This window comes from Manacus candei, unplaced genomic scaffold (assembly GCF_025592945.1).
Source record: "Manacus candei isolate 608988 ecotype Guabito, Panama unplaced genomic scaffold, ASM2559294v1 h1tg000081l, whole genome shotgun sequence".
NCBI classification, from domain to species: Eukaryota; Metazoa; Chordata; class Aves; order Passeriformes; family Pipridae; genus Manacus; species Manacus candei.
In genome coordinates, this window is record NW_026138129.1 from 3,645,137 (window position 1) to 3,669,260 (window position 24,124).

General features: G+C 37.6%; 2 protein-coding genes across 7 annotated transcripts in view; one reads left to right on the top strand and one right to left on the bottom strand.

The window, feature by feature from the left end:
- The window catches only part of PACRG (parkin coregulated), a 225,766-nt gene extending 212,433 nt beyond the window's left edge, over positions 1–13,333 (bottom strand). For 5 of the 6 annotated variants that reach the window (XM_051811281.1, XM_051811280.1, XM_051811282.1 and 2 more), the window contains exons 1-2: positions 13,196–13,333; positions 12,825–12,998 (exon numbers count right to left, since the gene is read on the bottom strand). In XM_051811281.1, coding sequence (XP_051667241.1) covers positions 12,825–12,956 — 132 coding nt within the window. In that variant the 5' untranslated portion in view covers positions 12,957–12,998; positions 13,196–13,333. The remainder of the gene's footprint in view (positions 1–12,824; positions 12,999–13,195) is intronic. The other variant, XR_007908291.1, reaches the window with a different exon arrangement.
- A 179-nt stretch (positions 13,334–13,512) lies between these two features.
- The window catches only part of PRKN (parkin RBR E3 ubiquitin protein ligase), a 706,049-nt gene continuing 695,437 nt past the window's right edge, over positions 13,513–24,124 (top strand). Inside the window, exon 1 of the mRNA XM_051811267.1 lies at positions 13,513–13,738. Coding sequence (XP_051667227.1) covers positions 13,732–13,738 — 7 coding nt within the window. The 5' untranslated portion in view covers positions 13,513–13,731. The remainder of the gene's footprint in view (positions 13,739–24,124) is intronic.

A 24,124-nucleotide genomic window follows, 5' to 3' on the forward strand; every position in this document is an offset into this window, starting at 1 on the left:
CAGAGCCGGTGCTTCAATCCGGAGGTTTGTCTCTCATGTTACTAGACACCAAATATCTTATTAAATAGCAGCAGGGAAAAGTTTAATTTTTATGCTAATCAACCAGAAAACAAACAAAAAAAACCCCTGCAGGGTATCAGTCTTTGTTAGTTTGGATACTTGGAACATAGTGCAATGTTTTTTTCCATTTTCACTTTGTGGGTTTTTTCATGTAATAATAGCATTATCTTCCAGTGGTTAGGCTGCAAATTTTATACAGCTTTAGAGAGTCCTTTTGAAAACACAAGAACCACCACCATATTTATGAAGATCTCCCTTAAAAAACACATCTTATTTCCTTTCCTTGGAAAAACATGATCCAAAATGATAATTTCAATCAGCCAGCTTGTAGCTTGCAAGAAAGGAAGACACCATAATAGCTCCTTCAATGGTTACCTTGTGAACTACTCTGTCTCTGAGACTGGGACTCCAAAGTAAATACACATCTAAAGCAGTAAATTAGACAGGGATTGAGAAAATAGGGAAATAGATCCGAAAAAGAAACCTAAAAATACAGGCTAAAGGAAACAGTACTAGATACTACAGAGGATTACAGAATCCCCTCATTTAATAAGCAATTTAAAAAAAAATAGAATTTTTTTTAATCTTCTGCTAGGTAATAAACAATATTTACATTATAGCATTTTCTAGATGCCTAATGAAAGGTGGTTGTCCCATTGAGTTATCCATGGTACAAACCCAGCACGAAAAATACAATCTGACAATTCAACGCCAGCCCCCAATATCAGGGTAATTCAAAGAGCCTTAATTAGGCTTTAAACCCAGGCTCCTTCAACACTGGTGAAGAGAATGAGACGCTTCAGCAATTCAAAAAGTTTAAGTTCATGAAGACATGCTGAATACCTACAGAATACTGAATACAGGGATGTATGTATATTTCCATTCCTCTTCGGAGTTCAGACACTTAAATCAAGACTACAAAAGTTATATATCAGACTGCTGAAAATGCAGACCAGGAAATTATTTTCTGAAGACTAAAACCTGCTTTCAGGAAGGCCCCCTTAAATAATATTGCCATCTTTTGCATATTGTATTAGAACACAAGCTCAAGAAGTGATGATTTTCTAAATTTCTCTTTCCAGTACACAAAATTTCAAGTCTACAACTTTCACTTCCCAGATGCACATCCTGATAATCCAACTGCAAAGCTACCTTTGCCCAGTAGACCACACAAGTTAAGAACACAGTTTAGGCATGAGAAGAACTTCTGACAGAAGGTAGCCTACCTCTAGTCTACTGGGAAGAGCCTTCAGTTAGGAGTCAGCTGATTTGCATTTAGCCTCTCCAAAGTATGAACCCTAATCTGTGACTTCAAGCAGAAAAGGTCATATGAACATCTCAGCTAAAGCTGCTTGCAGAGGAACTGTTTTGGTAATCAGAACAAATATTTTGGTCAGAAATGCTTAGCCCTGTCGTTGGCTAAACATTGGTGCTAAACACACCATCAGGCAAGCTTTTTTGTTATCAGTGTTAAAAGAGTATTAACTTACAACTAATAAAACTGAAGAATATTTAATTTATAATTTAATTATAAAAGAACAAGAGCTTATAGAGTTCTACTTGCCAGAAGCAAAATGACAAATACAATAGAACATGGTAAAATAATCACCTAATTCCTACCAAACAATGACCTCATAAAGAACAAGTTAAGGAATATCAAATGGGGACAAAAAAATTTGTCGGACAAACCAATTTGTTAATGGCACTTTATTGATTACCTCTGCAAATGTATTTTAATATTTCCATCCAATATAAATTTGTTATTACTGCCTAATGGGACATTGTACAACAGACGCAAAATTTTTCTATTGCTACTAAAGGATCATTTTTTTTCTCATTTAAGCTGAAAAATATTTCATTTCTATCTGGTGACAGGGAAAAATGAAAAATGACAATCTAAACAGAAGCAAGCCTGTTAAAACCCAGTAATTCTCTGAACAAAATTTACACCCAAAGGCCTGAACGTTGTATACTATTGACAGGCACAGTGTTGTCAATGGGCAACATACAGTTGATGTTTCTGTTATAAAGATTCCTTCATCAAATAACAGTAGACAGAAGAGTCTTGGAAAATCTCATTCAATCTTAAACACGTAACTCACTGATTTCTTACAATACAAGGGAACTTATTTTACTTTTTTAAATTAAAGTGATGGATGTTATACAATTTTAGTGCACTGTCTGAATTCTTCATAGCGGATGAACGACTGGATGACCAAAAGCCTTCAGAAGCTATCAAATAAAATATTAAAACTTGATTGTTGTCCTGAATAATAATATTCTAATATATCTTAAATATGCCTAAAGGCATACTAGTGAATCTCATAAAATAATCATGACTTAAACAGATTTTAAGTAGAAGGCTGAAGCACACTAAAACTTTACTTTTGTGGATTTTTAGAGACAGTATCTCTCTGTAAGCAGTTGTCTCACTCTAAAATATTTACATATTGAAATTTTAGTATTTTGTGATGATTTTATATATGTCTGGACTGTAAATTTTTAATAGCATTGCATTGGTTAAGTTAAGCATTGCCATAATTTAGACACAAAATGGACTCTCTGACACCACCATTACCTTTGGGTTTTATTATTTGCTAAAAAAAACATATCTTCTAGCTCAAGCAGAAGTTATACATTTCATGCAGAAATCACTTTCTGAATTTGATGGACTATATTACACAGGAGATTAAATCAACTTCTAGTAATTGTTCCTCTGACCTTTACCTATTAATCTAAAACCCAGTGAATTAAATGAAGGACACACAAATTAGAAGGGCATGAGATGAGTTAGTAAAACACAGTATAAAAAAATATTAAAAAAATCAGCTAATAGATGTCCACTTCCTGTGAAAAATATTTTCCAATCATACCTTACAAAGCTGCAATTTAAAAGTATAATGAGCTCATTCCTTTGAGACTTTTTTAACAGTAAAAATTATTATATAGGATATTCTAACAAGGTCTGGGTGTAAGTTTTATAAGTACATTCTCTTAAAGGTTTCTTGCCATGTGGAACTGCCCTCCCCCTAAAAACCCACCTGATGAACATCACTGAAAGAGAAATCCACTGATATGAAAAAAAATAGCACACCTAGAGGAAAAGTAAATAACATCAGAGAAAAAGTGAGCATGAGCAGTAGATAAGAGGGAAGAAAAAGAGATATTAATAGATCTGCTTCTGGAATTAAGAATGTATGTTTTCAACTTCTATGGGAAAAAGCTTTATCAAATTCTGGCTACCAATATCAATAAAAGTATGCATGCACCTTTCTCTAAATAGTTTTAGCTGAGAAGATACAAAATACAAAACACTAATGTCACATTAATACTTCAGCAATAGGACAGTAAGTAAAGCCAGGGCATAACTTATTTCTTCTAAAGTTTTAAATGTAGTCCACCACTCTTTTCTAATTAAGTATATAATGATTAGCCTTGAAACAGAAAACTTGGATCATAGAGTGTGTCCCCTAATTTTATGCAACAAGACTTATAAGGAAAGGAAACTAAATTCATAGCTTTTGGATTTTTTAGAACACCTCTAAAATATTATTATAAAAAGGGGTCTGCAGTGGCCACACTGAGTGGAGCACATGGGAGTGGGAGTGTGCATGAGGGCACACACCAGCCTCATATGCACGACCTTGCACAATCCCAGCCTTGCACAGAGCCTTGCACCCTAACTCTTCAGCAGGGATGCTCCTTGTACAAGCCCTTGCACACTAACTCCCTAGCAGGAAATTCTCATTGCATGGGGCTTTCCTCACTCTTTCCCTTAAATTAAAAAAAAAAAAATATTCAGGAAATAATATTTCATTCCCTAAATCATGGGCTTAATAATACAGCTGTCATTAAGACAAATCTTACATGGAAATAACAGGAAAGAAATTCTATCTGAACAATTATTGAAAAAAAATGAAAGACCTGCTAAACTTAGAAGGCCTAATACCTACAGATATTTTTCAGAACATCTGGGTATGTCCAAACAACCTATGCAGAAGTAGTTTTTCTTTCATATTATAATGAGATGCAGAGCGAGACAAAATTTTTAAAAAATGTTCATGTGATAATGGCAAAACCAATGGGTGTCTTAAGCACATTAGACAGGCAAGAAAATATTGCACCCTTTGATTTAGTTTTACATTGGTTTTGTGCAGAATACTAAGTATTGCCAACTAGACAAAATCCTCAGTAATATGCTTCTGACCAATGAAATAGGCATCAAAACCTAACTTTAAAAACATATTCTTCCACCAAATGGTGATTACACAGGAATTTGACAGTATGTCATGCTTGCTTCGAGGCATTCAAGAGTTTTCATTGCACAGACATTTCTATGGTGTATTTTATGTTTCAACATACATCTGTACATCGTGCAGAACTGTTGTACTTATTGCAGTACACATTTGTTTAAAAGTATTTTATCATACAAAAAATCACCAAATAAAACTAGTCTGGATCCTAATCAGGCTAATGATATTAGCTCTTGATTAAGGTATGACATACTTCTATTATCAAACTGAAAACAAATCAATATTCATTCTTGCTGTCAAGATCTTGACATCACCCTTTACACAAACATGGGTGAAGAGCAATTTTTAAAAATGAAAAATCTTGCTTTCCAACACAAGCATTCAAACTGCTAAGTATACATACGATCACAAATGTGTGAAAAGCTAAATTATATGTTTACCATCACATTACAATTAAGGTAGGCTTTATTATCACATCAGAATCCTATGTTTTTTCAGGTAAGAGGCCCAACAGAAATTCCATTGGAAGTCTAACTCTAGAACTACATAGCTCTCAGGAGAAATTCCTTTCTTTATATGCATCTCCTCAACTTACATCCATCAGAGACCAAAATTTGCAAATATAATAAGCATTTTATTTGTAATGTACCCACAGAATCAGAGTGTAACTAACACAAGACTTCCATTAGGCAGCCTCCAGCACATTGTGACTTCATACAAAACTTTATAACTTCATCTTATCTGACATGTATTTTATCTAAGAAACAAAGTTATCAGAGAGCAGTAAATTTTCCAGAAAAATTATTTAACTATGCTATGAAAATGAAAAGCTATGCCAAACTTCTTATATGAGTGTCAAGTATATAAAAGAATTAACTACTGCTAGGAAGAACCACTCAGTCTATCACAGCAGTTTTTCTACGACATTATCTAGAAATTTATCAATGCACCAACAGTATTGTTCACTACGTTCTTTTTTGGCTTTGCAATAATTGTTATTTAAAGTGGTTAGGAAAACTTCATGAAAGAAGCAAAATCTCTCTGACCCCTTCAAAGCCTTACCAGATAATTTCAGTTAAACACAGACTAAGTGTATATATTAAACTGGAAATATCAGTTAAGAAAAGAAGGAAAACTTCTATTTCCTTGGTATGGACTTCAGCACTCTCTGCCTGCAGTAAGGCAACAATTGTCTTTAGCACATTGGTACATAAGGCTGGGGAGCACAGCCATAGGAAAAATCATCAGCCAGGTCTCCACTTTGAGGAGTCACATTCAGTTCCTTTTCTGTTTCTGCGCTGCTTTTTCTAGTGCAAATGCCACTGTGCTACATCTCATCTCTTTCATCCACTGAAAGCTTCCAATGTCGTTTAAGTTACAGCAGAGACTGTGAGACAAGGGACAGCATCCCGAGGTTGACAGCTACAGACACGGCCAGCTGCTTCAATTCCTTGAAGCATTCATTGCATATTTGGCAGCAGCACTCGCTGCATACTTGCAGCAGACCATATAACAAGAATTAGCTGCAGCTAATCCCAGCTAATAAGCATGTGTTGCTGCTACCCAAGCCCTGATGCAGGCTTACTCAATTGTATTCATAAAGTCAACCTTACATTTATGATGTAGTTCACTAATATAACCAGAACTGTACGGTGTTATATAGTTTTTCTGATGGTCAGAAGGGAGTTGCAGTATTTATTACCCCCTTACACCTTCAGAAAACCAGCAAATCTCTTAAAGCAAAAACCCTCAAATGCCTTTTTCTTTGCCCAAATAGAGAGTAAATTAGTCATCGCTAATTTGTCTTACCTTAGTAGTAGCAAAGCCATAGAGTGACCACAAACCACCATATTATGGAAGTAGTAGTAGAATCATGGGAAAACTCAGGTTGGAAATGACCTGAGGAAGACTCCAATTCAACCTCCTTCTCCAGGCAAGATTATCTCAGAACAAGTTGCTCAGACCTTTTTCCATTTGGGTCTTGAAAACCTCCAAGAAGACTGCACAACATCAAGGAAACTTGATGCAATGCTTAACTATCTTCATCGTGAAAAAGCTTTTCACCATCCTAAACACCATGTTTCAACACACATCTCCTGTCTTCCCATCACTAGAGAGAACAGACTGGCTTTATCCTCCTGACAGCTTTCTCACAGCTACTGGGTCACTAGGTCTGTTAGGACCTAATACCATGAGGTATCCTGGCAGCTTTCTCTTCTCCATGCTGAAATACAGTTCCCCTCAGCCTCTCCTCCTGGAACATGTGCTCCAGATCCTGCCTTGATGGCTCTTCACTGAACTCACTCCAGGTATCCTGCAGCATTCTCAGTCAACTAATATGAAGAATACTAAGATGCAGCCCACGTAGAGGATAGCTGCATGTGGAAAACGCTGACTTTAGATCATTCCCTACTCAGCAAGTTGACAGCTCAAAATCTTGTTCAGAGATAATTGTTATCAACTACTGTCTAATAATTTGTTCAGAATTCCTATATTTGTAGTAAAAAAAAATCTCAAAACCAAAAAAGGCCCTCTTCATTCAGCAAAACACCAGATGAAGATATCCATATATTCAGAGCACTGCAGGATTTTAACCTGTATGAAATCTGTAAACAGTTCGCAAAGTTTAAAATAGTTTCATTCCAATGCAAGAATTGAAATAATTAGACAACTATTTTATTATATAGAATATTTTATTTTATTGTATAGAATATTTTACTTATTAGTTCATAAAAAAGCGATTAGGAGTCTTGAAACAGCATGGTCATAATGTTTTAAAATCAATTTACATTTACCTTCCCTAATTATGAAACTTAAAACCTTCCAAGGTCTTTTTCTGCATAAAATATCATGAATCAAATTAACTGATTTAAGACAAGAATTGTCAATCAGAAACCTGAAACAGAATCTAGCCAATAATTTACTTATTATCCATTTTAAGTCATATGACTGAATTATAAGAGAAGATTTACTGAAGATTCAAATATGTAACAGATTTTCATAGATAAAACAGCATGATTTCTTCATACTTAGGACATTGAGCAGATCATATCATCCTAGCACTGCAGCTATGAGCAATACCAACCTTTTAACACATTTGGAAAAATAAATAAAGGATGATTTTAAAGTATTTAAAAAAACAAGAGTAGTATGATTAAGCTATGTAAGTTATAGCTGGAAAACATAATATGAAATAGAAGCTTTTTGAAGGCATTATGGCCTTAAGCATTAGTAGTTTTGCTGTATATTCCACTTTTTCATTATACTCTCAAAGCTGCCATGACAGTAAACACAAGCATGGAATTGGAAAAGAATATAACTTTATGAGAGGAAATAAAAACCTCCTTGCATTGAAGCTTTTTGTGTTTGAGCCTAATGCAAATCAAGTGCCTCATCAATCCAGTTGCATGACTGCGTATTGGCACAAGGAGGAGGTGCAAATATGAAGCAGAAGAAGGCAGGGCTGTAGCAGCAACAACTTTTGTGAGCTTACACTGTTACCAAATCGTATGTCAAGGCTGCACTGTGATGGAAAAAAAAGGTGCTGAGCTGTTTTTAATCCAGGTTTAACCAGGGCCCCACTGCAAGGCCATGCAAAACCTCATACTGTACAAAGAATAAATGCCCAGGGACAAAGACCACGCCTTTCAATTGTGGTACAATTTTATGCTGCTTTAAATGCTTGTGGAATTACTCTGCTAGAACTCAATTTCATAATTGGTTTTAAATGAATTAAGACCACGATGTTGCCAAGGTACACTCCCCACCCACACAACTTGGATTGACATCTTCCTGCTTCCCTTCTCCTTGCATATGTTAATTTAAGAGCTGTTAGAACTGAGCCAACCTTCTCTGTATTTGAAGGACAAACAATGCCAGTGGAAAAGGGGAGATGGAAGAATGCAGTCAGGAGAGAGAGAGAAGGGCAAAACAGATGAGGTTCGTGGAAGCAGAAGCTTTGCTTGCCTAAATCCCAAAGACTGCAGTTCAATGCTGTTAGCTTCAACAGGCTGGAGTATTTTTCAGCAGGATCAGTTCCCTGAGCAGCCAACATTGTACAAATGTGGACACAATAAGGGGCAGCAGTACCAAACAGACTGAAAGAGGAAGAAGATAGAACTGCTTTCCAGAGCAGTGACAGTTTAAATTGTCTCACTGTTGACTGAAGTATACTTGTAGATTGTACGCAATTACTATTGTTAAACTGGAGCAGTTCCTCCAAATGGAGGTGCTAACTTCTTGATAAACATTGATCAAAACATTCCTTTAACTTGACATCTATTTATGCCAAAACACACTGCCTTTTCCAATAAATTAGCTATTATAATTGAAAGATACTTCTTTCTTATAAACAATTCTTTCCTACAGCCTCAAAATCAGATTAGAAACTTTTACTGCTACAAGGTAAATAAAGCAGTTTCAGTTACACCTGTGGATGACTATAAATAGAATGTCAAATTAAAAGTTTCAGAATGTAAATAAATCACATTTTCTCTATGGTTAAAATTAAACTCTTGCTATGAGTTATTATCAAATGGTAAAGTGTAAAAAAGCCCTTCACAACACACATTACTGATCATGGCTTGAAAGAGTTTAAACAACAAAGACTAAGAACTCATCTCAATACATACAGACCATAGACTCCTAAATGAGGAATAGAAGAATGAAAATCCAGAACTGCAATCCAAATAACCATTTTTCTGCTTATGAGCAGTTATACTTCTTTCAGGAGATGAAAGCTGGGCTCTGGCACATAGCTAAGACTCTCATAGGTTGAACAGCTGCTTTGGTTTTAAAAACACAGTAATTCTTAGCATTGCAGAAATACAGTAATTCTTAGCATTACTTCCTTTCTAAGGCCATCTAGTAGACAATTTCACTCTATCCCTGTGGCCTATTCCTAGTGGCAGTTTCTGACTGATTTAATGGAATACAGATGAATGTAATAGTAATATTTTTCATATAAAATCTGCTGGTTTATACTCTAAGATGGGTAGAAAATCCAAACTCAGTACTCTGGCCAGAGGAGTTCAAATTCAGATGCTACAGAAGGATACTTCAACTTACATGGTAAAAGTGTTATTAACAGAGGACCTGTAGAGGAAAGATAAACTCCACCTTTCCTACTGAAGTTCTGCTGTTTTGCAGTAAGGAATTCAAGGTTCAGGTAAAACAGAAAACAAAGGAAAAAAAAGAAAGAAAAAAAGAAAGAACAATCTTTCATAGCTTTATGGGCTATGGGCTCAGAACTCAGGAGGGGTGACTTAAGTTCCAATTCCACTCCATATCATCACGTCCATTCTAGCAAGCAATGATGGACATAAAATTCCAAAGGACAAAGTTTTCAAAACTCCTGCAGGAATTACATATGCACTAAAATATATTGCCTAGTGAGTTTCCTACCTTGCCACTTTCTAGCCCTATGAATCCTGACTCTCTGCTGCATGGTAACAGCACTTTGAAAAGACATGCAGATTTTTCCCGCTGTGTAGATTTTTTCACCTCAGTAATCTTATCAATTCTTGGTTAAGAATCTGTTAAAAAGTGGCAGATAGACTGGAATTCCCTTTCTACAGTTTTCTTTGAGTAAAAGAATGAATCCTATCCTTGGAAAAGTGCTTTTATCACTAGTACATTACAGAAAATAGGGACACTAACACTTTATTCTCTTATGTACAGTTGCAAAAAATAGGAAAAATATCATCTGGAGAGGATCAGAAGGGAAGAGAAATATCTCCCTGCTGCCCACATTCACGTTCAGACATCTTCCTACTTGCCAGTCTATATATTAATTTTTAATTTTATTCCTAATTCTACATGCAGTACCTGTGAGTTATCAGTACATAACTTGGCATTCTTGATTCTACTTGGAGGACAGAACAATTAAAATGTAAATGTCACAATACCTAGCTTGTTAGTAGAAGACCTTTACTGAATCTTGTTACTGTAGAGGACTTTTATTGAATCTTGCTCTTAACCTCAACCACTATATAAATTTACAGTTTTGGAATAACTTAAACACTTTCTTCAGGAATAGTTTTTGTGAATATCTATTAAGTACTGTATTTCAATAAGCAAATTTTAGATTTAGTGAGAGCTGAGACAAGTCTTCAGTATTGGAAGTACTTAATTTCTGCACTTACTACTGGCTGTAAAAGCAGGAACTTTCATGAAAAACAGCTTAATAAAACACTGCAAAAGCAACATCAAAGAATTCTGGAACCTTTACTAGAACATTTACATTCATATATGTATAATGGTAACCTGTTAAGACTCCACACTAAGAGTTTAAGACTAACTGCACGCTTGCACCAAAGCTATTAATTAGTACCTTGTTGTTTGACCTGGAGATGCCAAACACGTTTGCTGACAACCCTATGCCTTGTCATGCTGCTAACGAAAAGAATCACCATGTCCTAACTATATTTTCCTGCTGTGCTTTCAACCTTCCAGTCAACTCCTAAGCCTTCCATGAGAACTTTATCAATGATGTCAACCTCTGACATGTGAGCACTTAATAAATCTGAAGCTCCATTTAACCAGTTGTTGGAAAAGAGAAGAGGAACACAGACTTTTGCACAGACAGAGTGGCAGCGAGAGAAATATTCCTTACTCTACACTGACTTTTTCTGCACATTGACTGGAAATGATTCCGGTGGCTGCCTATCCTCACTTGGAGCTTTGGAAAACATAGCGGTCCTGGGAGATTTGTAGTGTGAGGGCTAACAGTTTCACTGCTGCCTACCCAGTTATGAGCAGAGCCTGTGCAGCAGGTCAGAACACTGCAAACTTGACCTCTGAAAAGGCCAAGGGGGCAGGTGGGGGGCAGGTGGACGAGGCAGAGATGGCCCAGAGAGGTCAGGGAATCTCTGAAGTTGGCAGGTTTCACAGCTTAGTGAGGAAAACCCATGACTGACCTGGTCTAGTGGTAGTGACAGGCCCACTTCGAATGGGAAGTTGGGTTAGATGATCTACAGAGGTCCTTGCCAAAGAAAGTAACTTCTGTGATTCAACAAGTAGCTCCAAAGGCAGCCACTTTACCCGTGAATTAACCTTCTGCTCATGTTTAGGAAGTTAGAAATGCAGCCATAAAAGTTAATACTCTATAAATATTTAAAAGGAAACCTACATTCTGATTAAACTCATAGCTAGTTATGTTCACAAGCCACAGATCCTTTTAAAAAATTAAATATATATTTCTCCAACTCCATTGAAACTGCTGATTCTTCTAGACAAAATTAAGTGTCTTTTACATATCAAGGTGAAAACAAATATGTGCAAATATCTATTACTTGAATTTTGTTCAGAGAAGAGGAAACATCTTTTAAAAATTAATCCTTAAAGTTGCTGAAGTATTATGGTCTATTCCATTAATCCCTAGAATAAAAAACAAACCAAACAATCTTTAAAACAAAGGAGTTTTGCTGTTGTGTTCGCCTTGTGTTTTTCCAACTAAGGTGAAACATATTTTAGTCTTACTAATGGGAGAAAGTTCTTTAAATACACAATTTTTACTTAAAATTTGTTTAAAGATGGACTTGTTTGGGTTTCTAAGAGAATGCTCTTACAGATAACAAGACCAGAGAGACTGCTCCAAGAAGACCACTTCAGCAAAAGGGAAATAATGTATTTCTTAATTTCTGTTGGAATAGTAAATAATATATTTCTTAATTTCTGTTGGAATAGTATATCGATTCCAAAAAACCTCTTGAGAACTCAAGACTTTGCTAACACCTTGAACAGTGTCCAAATAAAGAAAAAGACAATTCAAGAGTTTAAGCACAGATGTATGTGCATATTACTTCATCTGCTTACATGCTGAACATCTGCATTCTGTATTAGTTGAAGGTTTTTTATTCCTAAATTCTGAAGGTAAACAAATAGAACAATATAAAACAATTTTATACTAATATTTTAACTCGCAAACCTCTAAATTTGTTAGAAATTGTGACTGTTAACTTAAAATAAAGCACACTGGATCAACTCCTCTTTGTCTTTGAACTATGAGTTGGAGAACTAATGTTTGTTTCCAGTTTAGTATTATCCTACACGGTGTGGAAGTTTTTTATTATTTTTCAAGCCTATTTTAAAAACTAGTGTATTTTCCAGATCTTTGCCATCCCATGTAACATTCACATCAAACTTTTACCACATTGTACCAGTGTATGGAAACACTTTCGAGTATTACTGCAGTAGCACTTCACAGCATATTGATAAACGCAAGGCAGTGAGCCTCGCACACGAGCCCAATGGCTAGCAGTTTAATAGGATGGCACCAAAGCAATGCACTTGGTAGTTGAAGCATCACAATTACCACAGGCACAGTTATCTTCTGATAATACTTCTGTAAATTCTGAACGTAATTTCAGCAACCAGCATAACCCAGACAAGGTATTACTATAACTTGCACACCTTCCTGACATGCTTTTTGCTCAGCTCTAACTGGCTGTGCTTTTTGGACACGTTAAGGTAAGCTAATTAATGTCGCCTCTATGCTAGCAGCAAACGTACCACGCTGTTTTTCATCATGGCTCTAATAGTGAATCCGTCGCAGGCCTGCTCCTTGTTCTTCTTCTCCCGCTGCCGGGGGCACCTGTCACCTGCGGGCTTCGAGGGGCCGGAGCCCGCCTTGTCCACTACCATCTCCCCACCGGCGCCCGCGACGGACCAGAGGAGAAATACGGACTGGAACAAACAAGCGAACATCAGCGCCCCGTGCCCAGCCAGTGAGAAGGCGGCGGCAGCTCTAACTCCGCTCTCTTCAGGATCAGCGATATCCCCCACACACCCCTCTCGCGCCTTCCTTCCCCCCTCCAGGACCCCTTCTGCATCATCCCAGCTCGTCCCCCCCTACTCCACCGTGTCCAGCCCTTCATCACCACCTGCTGTCCTTGTCCCCCGGGGACTTGTCCCCCCCCGCCGGCCGCTGTGCCCCCGCCGGCTGCGGCCCTGCGGTCCCTCCCTCACGGGGTCCGTTGGGCACCGGCCGCCGCGGGCGGTCCCCCGGACACGCGACCGTTGCCAGGCAACGCGTCAACAACCCGCCCGGGAAGCGCGAAGGGAGCCGGAGAGAGACCCAGCGGCCCCGCCCGGCTGTGCCCGCCCTCGGTGCGCCGAAGACCGAGGCGACAGACGGCAATCAGGGAGAAAGTCATTAGCGAAGGTGGGGGCTGGAGGGGCGTGGAAGGAGAGGCGATGACGTGGGCAGAGTAGGGGCCGGTGTGAAGTGGCGAAGAACTACGTTACCCAGGGGGCCTCGCGCGCGCTTCACGGAGGCGCGTGCGCATTCCGCGCCGCCACGCCCCGCCCGCAGTCTCGCGACTCCACCGGTCGGCTGCCGGGGAAGCGCTCGAGCGAGAGGGCGCGGCCGGCACGTGCGCGCGCGTGTACGCGGCCCCCCTTCTCCACCCTCGCCGCCATGATCGGTGAGTGAGCGCGTCAGGGAGCGAGCCCGGATGCGGGCCCGCCCTTTCCTGCCCGCCCCTTCTCTGCCTTCGCTGCCGCTCTCTCTGCGGCCTCGGGGGGCAGCGGGGGCTGGCTCGCCTCCCTTCGATTCCCCTCCCTCCCCGCCCGCCTCCCCCGGTGCTTCGGCGGGGCGGGAGCGCCTCGGATGGCGGCGGGCGCGCGCCCCTGGACGAGCCGGCGCTGCCTTCGGTGCTGCGCGCGCCGGTCACAGCGCGTGGTGCACCCCTTGGGGCCGCGCGGGGACAGGGGGGGCAGAGGGCGAGAGGGGTCAGTGCCCGCCTGTGGGAGGGGGCCTGGCCAAGGCATTGTCACTGAGGTCATTTTGAAGTTCATTTTTATTCCTTCTCCGTGTATCGACTGTGAATACCTTTGGGCGAGGTTCTGTGTGATCTGCGAACTTTTTTGCTTTGCCAGCATTTATAAAAACGTGTTATTGGTCGGGCGTGGTGGTTGCTGGCGGTGTCATGACAAAGAAGCAACTTGGGCCGGACAGTGTTGACACTTTGACCCTGTGGTCCTTGGGTGTGGTTCCTGTGCCTATCCAGTGCTAGTGCAACACGGGAATCTCTTGTTCCAGCAGTGGCTTTTCTCCTGTTCCTTGTAAGATGAGTCTCTACCTGGGGAGTTCACAAATGACACATTTCATCTCGTATTCACTTTCTCAATATCAAGAATTATTTAAAGTAAGACCTATAAAACGTAGTGGATGCATGTGTAATCTAACAATTCCTTGCTGTCCTCAGATTTACTGTTTCATCATCACTGTAGGTGTCATAATTGCTGTCTATGTAAGACCCAATGAAGTTGAAAACCATGCGGTTTTTTGTAAAAATATGTATTGTTTTTAAATTGAACATCTCGAAAGTGACCTAGAATCTTATGGGTTTTTCAATTAGATGTTCTTTTTTTCTTAGCAGCACATAACCATAAGTTTGTGGGTAATGTTCTTTTTCTATCAGCTTTGTTAAAGCTAAAAAGAAAGTTAAAAGCAGTTAGTTTTCAGTATGTATAAATACTTATGCAAATAGTCTCTTCCTAGTTGTGGAGTTTTGCTTCCTGGACTTTCTTGTCATTTGGGCTATTTTTGCCTTTTGTAGATGAGAATATTTTAAATTAAAGGCTTGGCTTAAGGAAAGCACAGAGGGTTAGGTATTCCGCTGTTTTTTAATTTTGCAGTGTTGTCTGCTGCTATGGTATATTGCTGTAGTATATAAAATACACGCGTTAACAGAACTACAGTGTGTGTTTGCTTTTGTATGCTTCAGAAAAGTGAGCTGAGTGCACCTGAGGGACAGCCCATGTAGTTACAGAGTGGATGCCTCTAGCCCTCACCCTGAAATCTAAATATTTACTTACGCTCATGAATATAAATGTTATATGACTGATGAATGATAATTTTATTTTCGCTGTGGCAGACGGAAATGTTTGTGAATATTGATTATAAAACGTACATACTAATTAGTTGCAAATTTATAAACGAAGCTTTACACGAGTTGCAACCTGCCGGTGGTTTAACCCCATCAGGCAACTAAGTACCAAGAAGCCGCTCATTCCCTCCTTCCTTGCCCGGGGGGATGGGGAGGGGAGTCGAGGCGGGATGGGGGTGGGGAAAAAAGAAAGTAAAACTTGTGGGTTGAGGAAAGAACAGTTCAATAATTAAACCAAAGTAAAATACAATAGTAATGCTGTTAAGGCTAATGACGATGATAATTGTAATGAAAAGGAGAGAGAGGAATGAAGCCCAAGAGAAACAAAGGGATGCACAATAGGGCTGCTCACCGCCACTGACTGATGCCCAGCCCGTCCTCCAGGCCAGCTCCCAGCAGTTCATATACTGATGTTCTGTGGTATGGAATATCCCTGTGGCCAGTTCAGGTCAGCTGTCCTGGTCACACTCTCTCTGAGCTTTTTGTGCACCTACTCTTTGGTGGACCATGGGAAATGGAAAAGTCCTTGACTTAGGGTAAACACTACTTAGCAACAACTAAATATCAGTGTATTACCAACATTATTCTCATAGGAAAGTCAAAACGCAGCATCGTGCCATTCTTATAAGAATTAACTCTATCCCAGCCAAAGTCAGGACAATACACTCTCCCACCTCCCAAAAATACAGGAATTGTCCTCAAAGTATACAATGTAGAGACCTAGTCCAATTTCTTGCTTTTTGAAAAGTCTCCTCTAAACACTTGTGAGCTGGGAATACCATGGCAAAATTGGGGGCTGGAGGGGAAAGGTGAGATAATTTGTGTCATCTGTGCCCAGTTTTTTTTACCTGTGTGTTTAAGAGAACTTTCCGATGAAGCACATGGTATATTTTCCAAAATATTTTAAAGTATCATATCTTTGGCAATGTTTTATGTTCTCTTGAGTTAATTCTATAATGTAACTGTGCAACACATGATAACATGATAGTTAATTCCTTTAATCAATTTTTATTTTCCCTTCCCTTCTTTGTCACCGATGTATCTCACCAGGTCCCATGGACTTGTACACATTCAGATTCCTTAAATGATAATTTGAATCCAGACTGAGCTAGTTAAGTGACTTGAGTTGTCAAAACCTCCACTTAATTAGGGACATGGGAGATTTTGGGTTTGTTTGTGGTAGGTTTTTTATGTTTATTTTATTTATTTAATACCCTACATTTGCTTACCATTGGATCAGCTGAAAACCAGTGTTGGCACAGGGGCAATGACAACTCACAATTGAATTGGCTGAGCTGATTCTTAGTCAACGACCCTGGCAATGATATTACCTTTCTGAGCACCTCCTCTTGAGTTTTCAAGAAGTACTAGGGTAAAAAAAAAACAAAACCAAACCTGATTTTAAAGAAAGATGATCCTAGGGCAGCTTCGTGGAATTCTTAAGGAAATACCTCTTAAAGAGCAAAAAAACATGGGAGAAGTCCCCAGACTGTTTTAAAAACGTAGAGGATGGGCTCTATGTGGTTAACACTGGCAGGTCAGCATGTCTGTGGTGATTGGGAGATGCAGGTGGTGGTAAGGCAGGTAGCGAAGGGCTTTGACAATGAAATCTGATCGGTATGGCAGTAATCAAGTTGAAGGGGAATGGGAGCCTGAGTGAAAGTTTTAGCTATTTGGATGACCGATCGCTCCTCTGTGTTGCACCTTTTTTCAGTGTGTTGTTAATCTACTTTCTGCATAAATATTTCTCCTTGTTATGAAAATAACCTGGGGAAGCAAAATAAGAATAAACCCTTTCAGAATTTCCCTGAATGTATTTAGACCAGAAAACAATGGTGCTAGCATAGCAACCGAAGGAAAAGTATTTTGGGAACTTTCTACTTAGATATTTTGGTCTTATGGTGCAATTTTGGGTTTCTTTCTTTTGTTGTCATCTTGGTGTTCTATTTCAGTGTATGTAATGCTATGGACAGTTCCACTACAATATGTACTTTTCACTGAAAAAATAACTCATGTTGTAGTTCACTTACTTCACGAGCATGCGGAATAATCTTTCCAATGTTTAGTTTGATGAAACAAAACCTAAACCTCAGACTATCAAAGGCTACTTGTATTCCATATGCGACCTGTTTTGCTCAAGTTGTTTTGAGGCTTTTTTCATCTGTTAGGGGAGCTGTATTGTACTGTGTGTACAGAATTGCATCATGAAACATTGTGTGTTTTTCTGGGCTTATATTTTATTGATTATTTTCCTACAAAGTGCTTTGTTATGACTATCAGGCAAGTTTTATAAAGTTAGTATCATTTGAAGAAGATTATCTTCAAAAGGCAGTTGGGTTTTGTTAGATATACATGAGCATTCTGGATTTCTTTGTTTCCATGAAGAAAGATGGGAAGGCTTTTTGCTTGGATTTCTTTTTGAAAGAAAAGTAGCAAGGGGGAGGAAAAGTGGGGGTTTCTTTGCGCTTTTTTCAGTATTTTTGGTTAATTGTTTTGTGTTTTTTTAATGGATACAGTATTATAATATCAAGGCATGTTGGAAACTAATTAGGCAGTGGCTAAGGGAGTTCTGATGAGTGTGCTGAGTTTTTCAGATAAGGCCCTACAGATAGAGTATTGATCTGACAATTTTTTAAAATTATTTCCCATGTATATTTATATGTAATGTGTAAAGTTAGGCTGGACCAAAGGTTTTGGTAACTGATACTATCTGTGAGGTGAGAATAAAGTTAAGAATTTCAAATTCCACTTATTCCCAGAAAAAAGTTAGGAAAAGACCTATGCTAACAAAACATGAAAATTTAGAAAATATTTTAGAAAAAATAACAGCAAATACTACTACTTAAGAGTCCTTGCCAAAGTAATGTGGGTGTCTTTTGTAGATACATTGGAAGCCAAAACCATTATTTGATTCTGTTGTGATAATATTGCCTCAAGAGGCAAAGTAGGTTTCTTAATTGGAACCACATATATCCTCATTTACTGAAATAAATTAATTGGATTACCATACACTGTATCATGAAACTGTCAGTTGTGTCAATGGTCAGGCCACAGAAGCAAATAATACTGAGAATGGTGCAGGCCTTCCAAGTTGTTATATTCAGGAGAAGCCCAAGGGAGAGTAAAACCTTTAGTGGGAACTTTGTTACTTTGCCAGACAAATTTATGTAAAAGAGATAAATTCATTATTTTCAATCAATTTTATTATTTAATGATATATTTTTTTTAATGTGCTGTGTATAAGTATTGTTGGACTGAAAATCAACTTCTAACACAAAATGTAACCAGTGATGTATACAGTGATTTATACAGCTTTCCATTAAAAGAAGAAAAAAATGGTAATGTCAGAAATGTGCAGCTATGTATCCACAATTCACAGAATACCACTACAAAGGTTGGTGTGGAGATAATTAGTTGTCAAGCTTTAATTATATAATCGTCAGTTATTTCACAATACATGATTTTTTTCCTTCTGAACTACAGTGTAGGTGGGGCAAATGTTTGTGCTTTATGAGGACTTATAGTCATTAAGTGACTAAATTTTAGTATGGAAAATTATGTCCTTTAAAATCTATAATTTACAATTTTTCAGTTTCTGAATGTTGTACTTCAGGCCTCTCCTAGTCCCTCTGTATTTCGATTGGTTCGAAAGGAAGGGAAAGATGGATGACCTTACAAAAGAAGGATAAAAATCCATTAGACTTATCTGATATAGAAAAATGCATCGTAGCCTTTTGCCTGTTTGATTCCTGAGGCTGGACAAGATGGAGAAAGACTTAGTTCATTACTGTACACCTTTTGACTGAAGCCTGCCTGATTGTACTAAACCAGGTTTTAAGCAGTAACTCTTATGTTCCATTGTTTTTCTCAACACATGTTCGTGTTTACATTAACGTTGTTAAAGTTTGACCCAGGAAAAATTGTAGCACCAAAGTTTTTCTTTGAGGCATATGAAAATAACTGTGAGATATTTGCCATGTTATTACAAAATCTCTGTTAAAATGATGAGACAAGGAATCATTTAAGTTCTCCAGTCATTAGTCAAATATTAAATTCGATGTCAGTGATCTTAAGGGTAGAAATTAATGAAGAATTAATCATGCGACTGGCTTTTATTTCATGCCCTTGAGCAATTTGTACAGTGGTAGCTGGTATTTGTGCTGGTAAACATGCACCTCTTCTTGAAGAAGGCAATTTGATTAATGATTTCTCATGAATTCAGCCAAAAGATTGCAGTAAATAGCTTGTCACAATTATGATGCATTAAGTACATGGTAGCTTTATGTAAGATGTTTCAGTGATGTCTTTTCTTACAGTGGCTACAGGCCTATGATGGATAAGACACAAAATCTTTGGCAACTCCTTCTAAAATATCACAATGCCTTCCAAAACAAGTGACATCATAAATTATATGCTTCAAAGAAATTATGTTAACTGTTTTCCTGCTTTTTATTTCTAAGCAGTTAGATTATTTTTTTTACAGCAGAACCTTGCTCTTGAACTTCAGAACTATTTGAGGCTGTCTGCAGAATTGAATACATCTATTCATGCTAACAATCTCAAGGAAGGAAATTTTAAGACTGACTCTAAAACTATTTTAAAGCTTTCATCCCCTCTCCTGACCTCTGAGTTTATTATAATATATGCCATTATTTTCTTTTCCATTTACCTTTGGAAGAGGGAGAATAATGATGATGACACACACATCTAAAAAGAACCATGGGGCATTGTCCATTAAACATCTCTGGTATAAATTATCTGGATCCTGCATACAGTTTTTAACACACACCTCTTGTCTGTATTCCTGTTCTCATTGTTGAGGAATAGTGTTGACTTTCTGTACTTGGCTGGTTTGAGCTAAATTGAAATGATGAAACAAAGCTGGTTACCAAAGGAATGTTCTCGAGGAGTGCCCTGTCGTTCACCTCTTCCCTTTTTAACCGTTACTTTGGAAATCTGACCAATGAGATTGTGTGCTTATTTTCTGAATATGTTGAAAGTTCTTCTGTTTTGTATTATTTGTCCCTATAGCATAGAACTTTTGGTAAGGAAACAACACAGATTTTTTTGTGCTTTGTTTTATTCTATGTTTTTTGTAATTGTTTTGACATTCTCTTCCAATTTGGGGACACGGTTTGCCTTTGCCTCCAGGCTCTAAGCCTAGACCCCTCTGCTGAGAGCATAAGCAGTCCTGATGTGAGTATATGAAAGAAAAGCGTTTAGAAGTTGATTTGATTAATTGTTTAAGTACTTCAGAAGCTGATAAAGATGAATGAAGATCCTAATTGAGGAAAGAGCTTGTCATTCCATGGCAGTTTAAAGGGCAGAAAGGTTATAGTGTATTAATGTTTAGGAAATGAAAGCACAGCTTTTTAGAGAGCACTTGCTATCAAATGGAGTTGGTTGTGCTGTGTTATCATGAAGGTGTTGTGAACAATACGTTTTTTACCACGAGTCCTCATTTGCTTTAGTTTATCTGTGAAAACTTACTCATGTGTTTACAAATGTCTGATTTTTTTTTGTGTGTACTAGGTAAGAGTAGGCTTATGCACTAAATTCAGTTGCATTTGTGAATTGTTTGTGATACGCAAAAAAACACAAACAAAAAAAACAAACTTGTCTTTCCAGAAACAAAAATATGCTTGTTTTGTTCATCAGTGTTGCGATGAGCAATGTGAGTGTTGTTTTCTTTATCTTCTGTTTAGCATTTCTAAATGTCTTGCTCAGTGGTGAATTCCCTCTCTTAGTTCATTGATTCTTTTTTTTTCCTAGTAAATTTAGTCAATAGAACTGTTTATGTCAGATCTAATATATCAGATATAATAACTTTCAGTGTATAGAGCTAAGGATATTTAGTTAACTTCACTAGAGTAAGAATTACAAGAAACTGAGACTTTTCAAGCCTATTGTGTGAGCTATTTCTCTAACACACCCTTTCCATTAGTGCAAACGTTAGACCTGCTTGAATTTTTCTCTTCAAAATTCAAGGAACAGTGTTCAGCTGCTTTCTGTCATAATAATTTCCTGTGTGTTTTTTTTTATTTTCTAAGTGTCAATCCAGTAACTTTTTGTGAATATGTTTTGATGTCATAGAAAAAGACTTTTCCATTGTCTTTATTGGTGTTAAAGGACTGTGGATGAAAACAAAAGTGGTTCATATTGGACATCGTATTGCATATCTGGCATATGGTTCACCTTTCAATATTTTTATTATAAGCTGAAATATTTTTGGTACATTTATGTACCATTTATTCCCTTTTCTGATACAGTGTCCTTTGTGGAATACTCTCAGTGGAAACATATGTTCAGAACTTCAAAGTAATTACACTATTACTAAAAGCTTTGTAAATAGATTACTGAAAATAAATGTTGAAAAAATTTGATTTTCATTTGTCCAGTCATAGCAATTTCATTGCAGTCTACTTTCTGGCTGATTGAAAAAACATGGCAGGACAAAGTCAAAGACTGTGTAGAATGTTTAAGTCTGGTATAGACCAGTTCTTGAAGAGGAAGACAGAGCTTAGAGCAGTTTTTAGTATGAGAGAGCAAGATTTTAAAAAAAAAAAAAGAAAATATATATTGCCCATTTTAACAGTACTTTCTTAGTGGTAGATACCTCTCCTTGGCAAACTGGATTGAGATAACTGAAGCATGAGCTTGTCTGTCTGTGATAATTGACCCTATTTCTCAGAAGTCACAGGCTCGGTATGTGTTTAAGCTGCTTTGTTTACAGAAAATTGCCTTTATTACCTTTATCCTTTCTTTAAAGAATGAATTTGTTGCTGTGATGAAATGGGTGTAGCTTAAGGGGGAAAAGGTATTAGCTGCCAAGAACAGTTTTCAGGCTCTACAGCCTTAAGATATTGATGCAACAAAAAACCCAAACAAACTGGAAAACAAATCTTTCATTTTGCTCTAGCACAGTTAGGGCACAGGACTTCAAAAATTCTTGGTCAGATGTACAACAAAATGACAAAACCAGGAACTATAGAACTAGACCTCATCTACCTTCTTCTTTGTCTTTTGTACCTCCTCTGGAAAATACAGGGTCTTTTAAGAACAGGAGATGTTGTCTTAATGGTCCTGAACAAAAAGGCCATGTCTGTATGGTCTCACCAAGCCCTAGTGTATTAGTGTGTTAACATGCTATGTATTTTTAATTCAAACTGTATGAAACTACAAGCTGACTTTCAAGCTGAGTATTTTTTACATACTCCACCTAAATTTAAGATATTTTATTCCTACTAACTCTGCTACTGTTTAAGATTTGGCTTTAGTCTGGTGTGTGCTTTATGTAAGTAGCTGGAGTTCTGAGGCAGAAAAAATTCTAAACTTGGCTAATGATTAGTGTTTGGAATTTTTAAATTTTTGGTTGGCTTTTTTTTTTTCATGGTCTACTTTTCATTCTGCTTGCCCTCATTATACATAATAAAAGAGCAGTTGAAGCTGAAAAGTTTCTTTTACAGTACTTCTAACAATTTCCATTAGAATTATCTTGTTGGAAGCAAATATTCCATCTGGTTTACTTTTTAACACAGCAAAACTCCTCAGTGAGCTGTGTGGTGGAGCCTGGCTGAATTCCCCACAATGAGGCTCTTGGCCCTAAGCAAGATGAGCACAATCTGTTTCCCATATTTTTAATAAAGGGAGACTTTCTTCATTTGCTTCTTTGTTGCATTATGTTTACGTTTTATGCCTCCCTTTCTTAGAATAGCTGCTTTCCTGCTGTTCTCCGTTCTTTTTTTTTCAGTACAGGTAAAATGAAAACACATTACAGGCTTATAAAAGTACCGAGTGCTGCTTTGAAATAACATTAAAACTCAAAATTTTCAAGTATAACATGGTTCTTTGGCCACATCAATCTCATAAAACACCTGAAGCTCAGGAGAGGCACTTCTGGAGCCACTTCTGTTGCCTTACTAGTTCAGCAAATAAATACAAGACTTGAGTATTGAAACGTGTTCTAAAATCAGTTGGAGTCACACAGTTGATCCCAGCACTGCTCTGAAAGTTTACCCATGCTGTCTGAATTCAGCTAACTTCTTCAGTCTGTAGCTTTATTCTTCCATCTCTACCTGAGAATTATTGAGAGTCATACAACATAAGCTGATTTTACTGTGGGGTGTGCGTGGCTCTGCTTAGGTATTATGAAATGTCACCTCTGAATTAATTCTGGATTAAATTTACTGTTTTTTTTTTTTACTGATCTGAAGATAAAAATAATTTCACATTTAAAAATTAAGCCTCAGATACTTCAGAATGGTATTTTAAACCACACAGTTAATTTAACTTTATATCAAATAAATGAACTCTGCTACTTATCCTTTAGCAGAGATTTTGGGTTCTTAGGTAATATCCTGACTGAAGGACATGAAATTTACATTAAAATGAACAGACTGTTTTGTGGCACTGGCTTCATAAAATCATGTCATGAACACATTTGGGATTTGGTTTTTTTTCTTCTCAATTGTGTAGAGTTTTATATTCAAAATGCTGACTAATACTCAAATGCTACTAATAATTCTTGTTGCTGGTATTACTTGTATTTGATAACAGACTTAAGATGTTTCTCATTATGTACTCCACTTCTGAAAGCTTAGGATTTCCCTATGTTCTTCTGACAGTGACAATAGTTCCAACATATGTTTTCCATTTCTGATTTTTCAACATTAAGAAATCAGCATTTCTTTTTAATGTAAGTAAAAATGAAAAAATTAAGCACTCTCCATGGGTAACATTGGAACTATTTCTCTAATTCTGGTAGGAACCTAAGATGTCCTCCTTGCGTATCACTGTGTGCAGTGAGTGTTCAGTATCAATTCCCATTTCATTTCAAATGTGTTATTTTAGAACTGTTCCTATAATCAGTTTCCTGAACTAAGAAAGCACACAGCGAGCTGTAAACCAATTTAGGATGCG